The sequence below is a fragment of the Pseudomyrmex gracilis genome, unplaced genomic scaffold (assembly GCF_002006095.1).
Source record: "Pseudomyrmex gracilis isolate BER0280 unplaced genomic scaffold, ASM200609v1 scaffold_189, whole genome shotgun sequence".
Taxonomy (NCBI): domain Eukaryota; kingdom Metazoa; phylum Arthropoda; class Insecta; order Hymenoptera; family Formicidae; genus Pseudomyrmex; species Pseudomyrmex gracilis.
This window is the reverse complement of record NW_018020773.1, coordinates 160505-172001: the sequence shown is the minus strand read 5'-3', so window position 1 is coordinate 172001 and position 11497 is coordinate 160505. Positions and strand designations below refer to the sequence as shown.

Here is an 11497-nt window from a genome sequence, read left to right as displayed (position 1 = left end):
GATCTGCTTGCAATCGACCATCTATTTGTTGTCAATTTCACTGACATACATGGAATCGTTTTGACCGCAATACTCTCATGTATATTGCCAACAAAGTTGTTGCGTTTTTTCTTTTTGTGTGCTAACAGTTTTGGCAGTGTTTCCGTATTGTAGCATTTCTGCAAACAATTTCTGTTGCCACGGTCTGAGCCGAAATTGTCAAAAACAGAAATTGTTTGCTGGGTATATACATACCATACAATTGTGCACAACATTACACAGACACACAATGATTTGGGAAATCAATTTTTCTTATTTTCCGTGTCTAAATACGTACTATATATATTCGAGGGATATAACACATTTTATATAGTTGGACTTATTATGTTAGATGTCTTCACCGAACTACCTCAAGAACTTGCTGTTAATTCAGTATGATATTTGTTGCAAAAGAGGTCAGTAACAAGTGATATAACATAGAAATGTACAAATTTATTATGTATACATCATTGACACTTAAGAAAGAGAGATATGTTTATGTATACCTATAAGGAAATAAAACTTTTATATTGTTTTCTATATCTATAAGAAAATAACTCGTATATCGCTATATTTTAAGATGAAACAAATATGACAAGAATTCGTAATAAAAAACATTTGATCTAATAAAACGTTTAGAGATCTAAATGAGAGTTTTATCACACAAAACCGAAACGCATTAAATTTTGCCTTTTGGACAAAATTAAATTACTGCTTCTAAGTTTAGTCTCATTATTGTTATTGTCTCACGTGATGTTATTTTTACAATTCAATAGATAAAAAAACATTCATAAGTTTCTCTCTCTTTTTAAAGATGGATTTCTTCGAACGATATTATTACAAAGTGTTTTTATGATGTTATTTATACAAGGTGTCTGAAAACTTTTGATCAAGTCAAAGTATGAAGTTAGATTGAATTAATCTAAACCGAAAAATCATGTTCTATTTGTTTGCAAGTTATCGAGGTATTAATTAATATGTTATTGATTAATACGTGTAAATAATTAATACATACCTAATAAATACCTAATGCGATGGTCCGGACCCTTTAGGTGTGTATAATTTTCGGTTGTGACAATCAGCTAATCACAAGAAGTCGAGTCACACGTCGCTTGCTTGTTTATTAGGAGATTGCATGTGAAGCCATTTTTTTACAACTAAAAATCATACAGAGTCCGAATTTTTGCTTCCCACGCGCTCACATTTGTTAAATAATTGCAAATTTTGCAAAGTGGCAAATGACTTTCTGTTCAGATTGACTCAATCTACCTTCACGTCTCGGTTTGGTCAACATTTTTCAGACACTCTGTATAATATTTTAATTACAAATGGAAAGAAATGGAAAAGAAGCTTATTGCAAAAAGTAAATATTTCTTTCTTATTTGTTTTATGATTATATAGAGATCACAATAGTATATTGTATTTCAATTTTTATATATATATATAATGTTACTTTTTGTAATAACTTCTTTTATGTGTGTAATTTTATATATACATATAATTATATATACTATATATACACTTACATATATAGTATGTATACTTATACACATATACAGTATGTATAAATTTGTGCAAAACACATGTCCAATTGACAAAAAGTTTACAAATTTTTGTTCGTGAAAACTTGATATTGAAAAATATCAGATTAATCATATTTTTGAAAATAGATTTTGTAGATTTACAATTTTTGCTAAAACACGGTACGTTTACCGTTGTTTTATACATGTAAAACTATTTTAAGAAGTTAAGGTATCTTCTTTCTCGGTGGATAAGCTCATCTCAGTTTCATTGCACTTGAAGTAGGAACACAAAGGTCGCAATATGGCAATAAGTGTTTGCACGCTCCAAGATTTGCCGATCAATTTCTGTCGACTTGTGGCCGATAAATTTTTCACATCCGTATAATGTCGAGGAAAACCGAAAATTTCTTCGAGTTCAGTGATCCATATCGAGTCAGATTGACCGTTCATTATAATAGGTTTCCACTCTCCTTTTCCTAAAACAAACAGAAAGAAAAACTCTTGCCAATCTCTTCTCGACAGAAGTTTTTCATCGGAACTTATTAACAAAAAAAAAAAAACCCTTCTATAGAACATACCTTGTTTCAAAGAATTTGATCTGGTTGTAACAGTGCGGAGTTTCTTCACCAGAGCGTGACGATGACAGTTTTTTGTGAGCACATCTTGCACATTTTGCTGTCTGTGAAACAATGGCATGTAAGGATTAAAAGGAAGATTGTGCCAGTATAGTCTTATTCTGTGTTGAGGCGAGAAGTCAGCTGAGTCTATGACATCGGGTTCTTGTCCTAAATGTCTGCAAGTAAACAAAGTGATTCCGCGCGATTATAAAATTGTCGTTGTCAGAATTACTCGCAATTCTATTGTGAACAAGAACTTCAACTCACCTATTAATTTCCAATCTAAATTGAGTTGGCATAGAGGCGACGTTCTCAAACAGCCAGAACATGTGGCGATCTTTATTATACTTTTTTATCAATTTTCTAATTCGCTTATATTCAAAAAATAGAACACCTGTTCCCTTTGGATCTATAAAATTAAATTGACAAAAACATTATTTGTGCATAAAATTACTGAGCAATATGTTTGAGACGAGAATTAATTAATTGTCGTTACTTACTGTGGAGACCTAATCGCGCCGGATTGACTAAACTCAAATCATTGCATGGCGAACCACCGATCAGCAAGTCGATCGGTGCGATCTCCTGAATTTTCTCTCTCGTTATGCCTCTTACATCTCCCAGATAAGTGATACGGTCGCCGAAGTGAGAAGAACTGACCATCAAGGCGTCGTTGTCAATTTCGCTTGCGTAATAAGCCTCCACCTCGAGCCCCAATTTCAACAGCACCAGCAGACCTAATAATTATAACATACGAAAGTAGACAAGGTGTGTGTAGATGCTTACGTTTTCACGTTAATAAAATAGCATACTTTTGAAGGAAAACAAATGAAGATAAACGTGGAATTCATCTCACCAGTACTCAAGCCGTCGAAGAGCGACAGCACACGTATGGGTCTCTTTTCCGGAGAATCTGGAATGTCCACGTCAGAATTAGTCGCAGACGCGGTACGGAACATTCCGATGAATTTCGTTTTCCAGTCCAATCGCGGACGCAATACTCCTTTTGCCAAGTGTTCGGATTTTTCAGTGCACAGAAAACAGTGCCACGGATCCTCCAATAACATTTTGTCGTATGTTTTTGGACACAACAAATATTTTAAACAAGCTGTGCAATAGACGCTGTGGAAATTTAAAAACGCATCAATTAAATACATTTCATCTGATGCAATCTTACTTCACGCGTACTAACCGTGGACATTCTTCTCTATCACACATAATGACAGTACCAGTGGAGGCGCAAATTGTACAATAGAACTGAAATCACACGTGTAACGAAGTGTCATGTGAATCATTGTGATCTTCAATTACTGACGAAATAGTTGAACAATTGAGTACTTACGCACTTGCCATCGTTGCCCACTATGAACATGCACGGTTTAAATTCGTCCTAAAACACAAAATAAGCGTCATTGCTAGTAATTTTGATCACCTAACTCTTAATTATCGATACAAAAAAAAAGATGCTAGTTCAACGAGCGTAATTTTAGAACACGCGCGATTTTTATCTCGTACCGAACATTCTCTACATAGAGATCCTACAAAAAAAGGATGCTCGTCCATTTTACTTTTAAAAAACTTCAAACATCTTAGACATATTTTTTCTATAGCAACTTCTCCCGCTGCCACACGACGCCAGGCATCTAATAAAATCGAGAGAAATCACAAATTAGATTGTTTTATTAAAGATCTGCACGGGAAAGATTACGGGACTAATAAACTCACCGCTCGTTTTTATCTCATTCTTCCGATCGTCATCTATGTCTGGCTTGGACTTAAGTTCGTTGATTTGTTTTACTATGACATCGGAATACTTATCATACACCTTCTTAGAGTCTGAAACTTGTAATTCGTTACATGGTACGCGAATATTCTCATTGGAAAAATATTCAAAGACATTATCTAAAGTCCAGTTATCCGTGTTGCATCCTAAACGCGAGCAATAATCCTAAAAAGTCAGATTCAAGTGGAAGAGATTTGTGGATATTTTTTTTTCAACAGAAAATTCATACATTCAATATAAATACAATACAATCATATAAATATACGTCACGCGATATCGAATGAAGAATTATTTGTGAAATTATTTGTCCTCTCGCGCGAGCGCGCGCGGAAGATGTGAGATGTAAATAATTTCACAAATAAGATATAGCATCCGCTACCTTTGCTGCTTGAAGCACACCCTCCCGGTAAGATGGTTTAACCGTAGTTTTAATGTGGTTGGTCATCTTTTCCAATCCCTTGTGAAACTTCAAAAACTCAAGGTGACGTACCTTAAAGAATATAAAATATGAAAATCGCGCTTAACGTTGCACAAAAAAAAAGAAACGAAAGAAAAGAATTATGTAATTGTATGAAAAAAGTGTTTTTTTTTTTTTTTTCAAATTCGAGTGTTATTACAGAACAAAACTTATCACCTCCGAAATTTTGTAATCGCCATACCACATAATCCATTGACAACCAAAACTGGGTTCTTTCAAACTGCAATCGCGGTAATCGATAATCATTGCTGCAAAAAAAAAAAAGAAACAGGAATTCTTCGTGAGTCTTTTGCTTAAAAGCAACTGAAATCGACACATTTTTTTATCAACGGAAAAGAAATACAAATAAAGAAAAAAACAACAAGCGCATTGAAAACGTACCAGGCCACCAACTATGTCCGGCGATTTTCGCCCAGGCTATTACTCCGGGATTTTGGTATTGTAAAGGCAAACGCTCCGCCTCAATTTCTTTCCAGCCTGGTTTTTCATCTTTCATTTCTTTCTGTTTTTCGGTATTTGTTTTCTTTCTCGGCGGTGATGACTCCGTAGAACCTACGGAGAAGCGTGCGATACTAGGGTATTGCGCGAACATTCAAATAAAAAATAGAAGAGACATACTTGTCTGTTTTGATACGTATTTCTGAGTAGTTTTGGCGTTCTTTTCCTTCAAGATATCCAGTTTCTCTTGCACATACTTCGGATACGGGTAAAACGTCAAGTCATCCACTGTCGCACCAAATAATTTTTCAAGTTATTCGTAACGAACAACACGCTCACTCGGTCAAATATCAGTTTTTTTTTTTTTAAATAATTTAACACAGATCCTCGTGACTTACATCTCTCCAGTCTGGATACGTTCCGTAATATCCAATCATAATAAGGCTTTGTCAGAGGCGATTCAAAATGTTGGCGGAGCATCTAAAAGTTAATTTGTAATGACACAACGTAGTGTTTTTTTGTTGTTGTTGTTGTTTCAGTTTTCTATACATATGTTAATTCTTATTTTCGTTATAATCTTATTTTTGTCTGAATATTTTTGAGGACATTTTTGTGTTTTAATCAAAAAAACCTGTATAGTCGCGTCAATGGCACGTGACCGTTCTTTATCTTTACGAAACTGTTGCGTCAATCGCTGCTCCAATTTGCACGAAAACGGTTGTATCTGAGTTTTCTCGTTAAGCTGAAATCACGCAGGGTACAGTTTTTGTTTTTTTTTTACACACATGTTGCGTCTGTTTATAATTCGAGAAGAAATTCAAACGCATGGAGAGAACATTTTTGTTTTGTTTTAAATTAATTACCGATGATATTTGGGATTCTCCGATCCAAAATACCCAAAACTTGCCGGGAGAAGTGTGCATTCCGACATGTCCGGCGTCTATAATCAGAGCTGCGGAGATAAAGTCAAATATGTTTCGACTTTAGAGAGATGACATTTCAACGCGCAAGTGAGAATTGAATTTTTCATAACCGCGACGGCACATGCAAGCACGTTAATGCGCAATCAACTGCACAACAAACAACGATTATCCTACATATACCTGGCCACCATCCTTGACAGGAACCCCACACTAGTCTACCAACAGGATATTGTTTCTTTGGAACTGCCGTCTTCGTTACAGTTCTCGTTACTCTTCGCAGAGAATATACTCTTTTATCACTGTCTTCCCCCGAATCGTTATCTTTTTCGACTACCTGCTTTGAACTCAATTCGCTGTCATCTTTCTTGCCTCTTGTTGAATTTGCTTCCCCATCGTGATCTTTCCTACTTCTTCTTCTTCTAATACTACTTTGAACCTGAATTATTATTACGTGCGTTATTTATTTATCGCAGCGAAACGTTCACGTAGTTGAACCTCTGACTGAGATTCGCAATCGAATGTTATAGTACCCGCTCTCACCTTGGCACCGCTTCTATCATCCTTTGTAGCACTTCGCGTTACCGTCGATCTTCTACTCCTTCTCTGTCTACGTTTGATGACGGAACTCCATTTTTCCCCGTCCGTGTCTGAAAATTTATCGGAAAACGAGGAATCGGTATCCTCGCTCCTGTCCGTGGTAGAATTTGTTATTTCGTCATCTTTGTCCTCATCGTTGTTAGAATTTTCGTCTTCCGACAAAGAGCTATCGATAATTTTTCGGGCTAATATTAGCGCACTACTGTCAGACTCGTTATCACAGATCTCGGCTATAGATGATCGACGCCAAGAGGGAATACCGTCGTCGGCGTTATCGTCGTTGTCGTTCTGTCTACAGTTCTCGTCGACACTTATTTTCAGAGACGATCTCGGCGAGTCGAAATCGCTATATTCGTCGAATACGTGCTGATAAGCCGTGGTCGTTTTACCGGCGACTTTGCAATCAATCGACGACCCGTTTAATTTTTTTTTATGAGACGCGTCTTTTGCAGTCGGCAAGTCGTTCTTGGCCTCGACAGCGGACGGCTCGGACGATTGTTTCGAATCCTGAATTGACGAGTTCGCTTTATCAAGGTCGTTGTTACTTTCCCAATCGAACAACGTGGGAGCGTACAGAATAAAATTTTCGTCTAGGTTCTCCTGCAGATTGTTGTCCTGATTTTCAGCCGTCGTCTGCGAGGACGACTCCTCCGAGGGTTCTTTATCGTCGTCGTCGAAGTCTTTCATAATCGCTTTCAACACTTCGTCCTTATTGATATTCGCGTAAATATCCCGCAAGATCGAGCGGGCTATTTTGTTCCAAAGAAATTTAAACTTTCTTCTCTGAGCCGTGCTATTATCCTTCGAACACTCGTTTTCCGCGTTAAAATCGCTATCCTTTTGTACAATTGCTTTTGTAGCGTCGTCACATGCATCACCGATAACGTCGTTACCTCTCGTATCTCTAGAAGATTTTCTCAAATTACGGGATCTTCGATGAGAATTATAATTGTCATTTGCGGATGTATCCTCGATCTCCGATTCTTTTTTTCTTCTCCCTCTTCTTTTTCCGGTTCTTTTATTCTTTTCGAGAACGGTCGACGCGGATTTTGTCCTTCGCGAATTCTCGGTCGCACTAGAACTGTACATGTCTCTGTAACGCCACGACAAACGCGTACTGACTTTGCGCGTCGGGCGTTTCGAGGTTGTCGCGAATTTCGCGGTTCGTTCGTCGTTCGTGGAAATGTTGTTTTGACCCGACGTCGTGTCTTTCGAAGCGCGATGCTCGTAATTTCGAAGATGACCGTTATTATCGACGTTCTTGATGTTACGGCGATACTTGGACCGCTTCGTTCGACTTTGCCGCGTTCGTTGGTTTGTTGCAACTTGACGACGACCGGCCGACGTGAAATATTTGGCGTATCCGAGTTGCGAATAATCTATTCGAGGGATCTCGTTCGATTTCATCCTGGACGTTGTTCGCTGATTCTTCTCGTCTTCCGCATCGGTCGATTTGGGCGAACTTTTGGACGAACGCTCGCGATTCTTGCGCTCATCGCGCTCCGGCGACCGGACGTGAAGTTGCGTTTGCGAGGTCAACGAAAAGTTATTCCACGATAATCTCGGCGATGCATTTACGTTGTCCGTCGACGCGATCGGTAACGGTGGCACTCTCCCGACCTTCCGGGAATCTTTTATCGCATCTTCTTCTTCTTCTTCTTCTTCTTCTTCTCCTTCTTCTTCTTCTTCTTCTTCTTCTTCAGCATCAACAGTCTTGCAAACCGAACGCTTTGGTTTTCTCTGCTGCTTGATTATCCACTTCTTTTTCTTTTTACCTCGTTTTCGCACACGCTTCACTTTTAAAGTAATTCGCTCGCGTTTAACAAATGGCCACGTCATATTCAAATGGTCTGATATCAATTGATCCTTGTCCACGTTCGTCTCGAAAGATTGAGACTCGGCAGGTTCGGCATCTGTCGACTCGATCTCCTTCTGAACAGAATCCTCGTCCCAGGAACTCGTGATGGTAATATCCTTCAGCGAACATTCTTTAGATACCAAACCCATGTCTACGGCGTTGACGAGAGACCAGACGGTAGCCACCTTTTCTTGCGCTATCTCATCTTGATTGGAAGTTTGCAATATCTGAAAATTTAAAAAACAAAAATTTTAAATTCTCAAAGTACAGGTACGCAACACAACGATATTTGTCATCTAATCATATTACTTTTCTTATAATTTTAATGTCGCTCTCTTGTATTTTATCAAAATTATTCCACTTACACACACACACACACACACACTCACGGCTTCGTGCTCGAAAACATGAACCATCGTTAAAATTAAAAATCGTGTCGCTCGTGACACAATTAAGAATGATCGAACGTACGCAAGAGTAAAGAGCGCGCGCGAAATTGCATCAGCTGGGTCCGACGCGAAGAGTCTCTCTCATAATCCGGGATGTTTGCTTATTTCGTAATTACGAGTAGAGTAAAGTGTGTAAAGAAAATGTATTGGATCGCGTCGCATCCGTGAGCAGATTTCCCACGGGAAAAACGTAAACTCGCAACATTGACAGAGCCATCGTCTCGCGCGGAAAGAGAGACGGGCGGCGCATCTCTCGCGGAAAGTTTGCGCGCGCGCACGATTCTTTGCGTGTGTGCGACAAAAATGTTGCCTCAAAGGGAAACAAATTGGGGTCGCGGGTGCTTGATTAAAATTAAATCTAAATTAATCCTCCTCCTCCTCCTCCTCCTCCTCCTTCTCCTCCTCGTCCTCCTCTTTCTCTTCTTTCTTCTCTTCCTCATCTTCGCATAACTTGTCCCCTCAGGGCGAGCGCGTTGTCACGGGCGGTAAACGCGGTTTTCATATCGCGCCGCGCCGTGTCGAATCTCTCAAAAATGCGCGAAGAAAAGTGGCGAAGCCACTCTTGCAACTCGAAACGGGACGAACGAGCACCGAGCAGCTCTTGATCGCAGGAGTAATACTCCGCTCACAACGCAAACATTTATATTTATATATTCTCGCTGACGTACTGCACACGTACCTTACCGTACTTGGCGCGCGTACTCCTCCATCCGGGGAGAAGTCTCCTTGTAATACTTCCCGGAAGTCTACCAACACCTGAATTAAATATGAAGTCATAAGAAATGTAGATGCGCTACAAAATGAATGTCCGTTACAAAGGTTACGCGCGCGCAACGCCCTTGTCCGCGCGTTGACAATGTGTTTTAGCGCATTAATTGCGGCAACGCGGCGCCGGGACTCACACGAAAATAGCCGCCAGCACTTAATTATATATTATTCCGCATTCTAATGTAGGAAAGATGGCGCAACACATTTTTAAATAAATGAGGGAGGTAAAAATAATTCTTTTTTTTTTCAAGTGTTCTCGATTTATAAAACATGAAAAAAAAACTTGTAAAATAAACTTGTTTTTTTTTTTTTTTTTCATCCGGAGTTGGGTTAATTGCAGAAGAATCGATTCTGCATTTTTCAGCGTTAAAGATACGGTAAAAGTGGGAAATTATGAGTGATGACAGATGTAATTCTATGTTTGCATCGCATCGGGGTGAGGAGTCACGGTAAAAAAGTTATACATCAACAGAGGAAGAGAAAAAGAGAGAAAGAGAGAGAGAGAGAGAGAGAGAGAGAGAGACGCAAGAAGAAAGCGAATAGCTTGCGTAAGGCGTATATAAATATTTCAATATCAGCGGCGGTGGAGCGCGGCTCTCCCCTTCTGAAAACCGCCTTCTGCTCCACCCTGCCATTCTACAGTAATTGCAGCGTGTCCGCGCTCGAACGTCTTATTCTGAATATCAAATCGATATAAAATAAAATATAAGAGAGCCTGGGAAAAATGTAACCGACGTGCACGCGCCGTTGAATCACACAATAATTTCGTTTATAGCGCCGACAAAAGAAATAACTCTCTCGACGTACGCCCGTAAATAAAAGGGTCACCCGCGCGTCGACGACGCGCGGTCGTATACCAAACGACACACTATTTTTGGAAGAGACGTGTCTCGCGCGCGGCGCGAACATCTATTCGAACAAACGCACACACGAGTTGTAAACTGTAACTCGCGTTTGAATAGCTGTTTAAATAGCAATTCGCGTTGGGAAGCGCGAAAGAAAGAGAGAGAGAGAAGACGCGCACGTGCTACACGTGGCGCCTCTAAAACGTGCTTCTAGAGGCCAGTTTTGTTCCGCGCGACGCGGTCGGACCTGTTGAATGGGAAGCTCGTCATTAGCAGTTTTACGCAAACAAAATTAGCAGCCGTGTTGGGATCGTGTGTCGATTGTTCGTTATTCAACAGTTGCATTAATTTGGGAAACGTTGCATTTTGCGGCGAGCGGCAATCGGTATCAGTCATCGAATTACGCGGTTTTACCCTAAAGCGATTCGACGAACCGCGAGAAATCGTGAGAAAAGTGAAACAGAAACTCCCGCATTCGTGTTCTATTTTTCGTTCGCGCATATTTCGCGTATATGTTGCACCACATTTAGTTTTACATTGTTCTCTACTTTTATATTACGACTTCTCTCTCTCTCTCTCTCTTTTTCTCTCTCTTTCTCTCTCAATTAGAAGGTAATTTATTTGTTTTCGACACACACATTTTTGTGCCATTCTTCTGTTATTTAGAGATACCATCTTGCACACATTTTTCAGATATTTCCCGCCGCCGTGTCTCTCATTGTGTTTTGTGACGAAACACTTTTGCACACGTGAACGTCGATTATTCCGGCGCATGTGTAATAATTCCCGTTACATCTAACGAGTGGACGTCTGTTCTTGCGTTCGTACGTTTTCCTTTAAACTGCTTCGCCATTAATTTGCCGAGTTACGTCGCTGAGGTTGTCGAAGAGAAACGAAGAAATCTCGGATGAACGTCAAATTGACCTAATCCGAAAGCCTCAGGATTTCCGAGCGCGGAAACGAGCACGAAGGAGCGATAAATGAATCGAGGCCGGTGGCGCGGTCGAGATTCGAATCGCCCTTTAAATAGTCTCTCGCGGGGGGGTTCCCGAGTCGAAATTTTGATGCTACTTTCAAACTTTTGAAGATACTTTGAACCTATTTAACCGACCAATATGCTTATTTAAACCTACTTTGACACTTATATTCATTTACTCCTCTTTTGAACCTTTAATTCTATAAATTTTACGTTACTCCTAT

General features: G+C 39.5%; 2 protein-coding genes across 9 annotated transcripts in view; one reads left to right on the top strand and one right to left on the bottom strand.

Moving 5' to 3' along the window:
* Positions 1–1375, top strand: part of LOC109858122 (polynucleotide 5'-hydroxyl-kinase NOL9) — a 5422-nt gene extending 4047 nt beyond the window's left edge. The window contains exon 9 of the mRNA XM_020435066.1: positions 224–1375. The gene's annotated coding sequence lies outside the window, so the exon portion shown is untranslated. The remainder of the gene's footprint in view (positions 1–223) is intronic.
* Positions 1376–1657: 282 nt separating this feature from the next.
* The window catches only part of LOC109858126, a 154989-nt gene continuing 145149 nt past the window's right edge, over positions 1658–11497 (bottom strand). For 6 of the 8 annotated variants that reach the window (XM_020435078.1, XM_020435081.1, XM_020435085.1 and 3 more), the window contains 18 exons: positions 6321–8462; positions 5961–6216; positions 5721–5809; positions 5489–5599; positions 5256–5337; positions 5038–5145; positions 4801–4971; positions 4576–4667; positions 4321–4431; positions 3884–4106; positions 3674–3801; positions 3501–3548; positions 3351–3415; positions 3015–3280; positions 2659–2895; positions 2426–2567; positions 2120–2334; positions 1658–2017 (listed from right to left, as the gene is read on the bottom strand). In XM_020435078.1, coding sequence (XP_020290667.1) covers positions 1758–2017; positions 2120–2334; positions 2426–2567; positions 2659–2895; positions 3015–3280; positions 3351–3415; positions 3501–3548; positions 3674–3801; positions 3884–4106; positions 4321–4431; positions 4576–4667; positions 4801–4971; positions 5038–5145; positions 5256–5337; positions 5489–5599; positions 5721–5809; positions 5961–6216; positions 6321–8462 — 4746 coding nt within the window. In that variant the 3' untranslated portion in view covers positions 1658–1757. Of the gene's footprint in view, positions 2018–2119; positions 2335–2425; positions 2568–2658; positions 2896–2970; positions 3281–3350; positions 3416–3500; positions 3549–3673; positions 3802–3883; positions 4107–4320; positions 4432–4575; positions 4668–4800; positions 4972–5037; positions 5146–5255; positions 5338–5488; positions 5600–5720; positions 5810–5960; positions 6217–6320; positions 8463–9363; positions 9428–11497 lie in introns of those variants that run through there. The other 2 variants (XM_020435082.1, XM_020435086.1) reach the window with 2 other exon arrangements.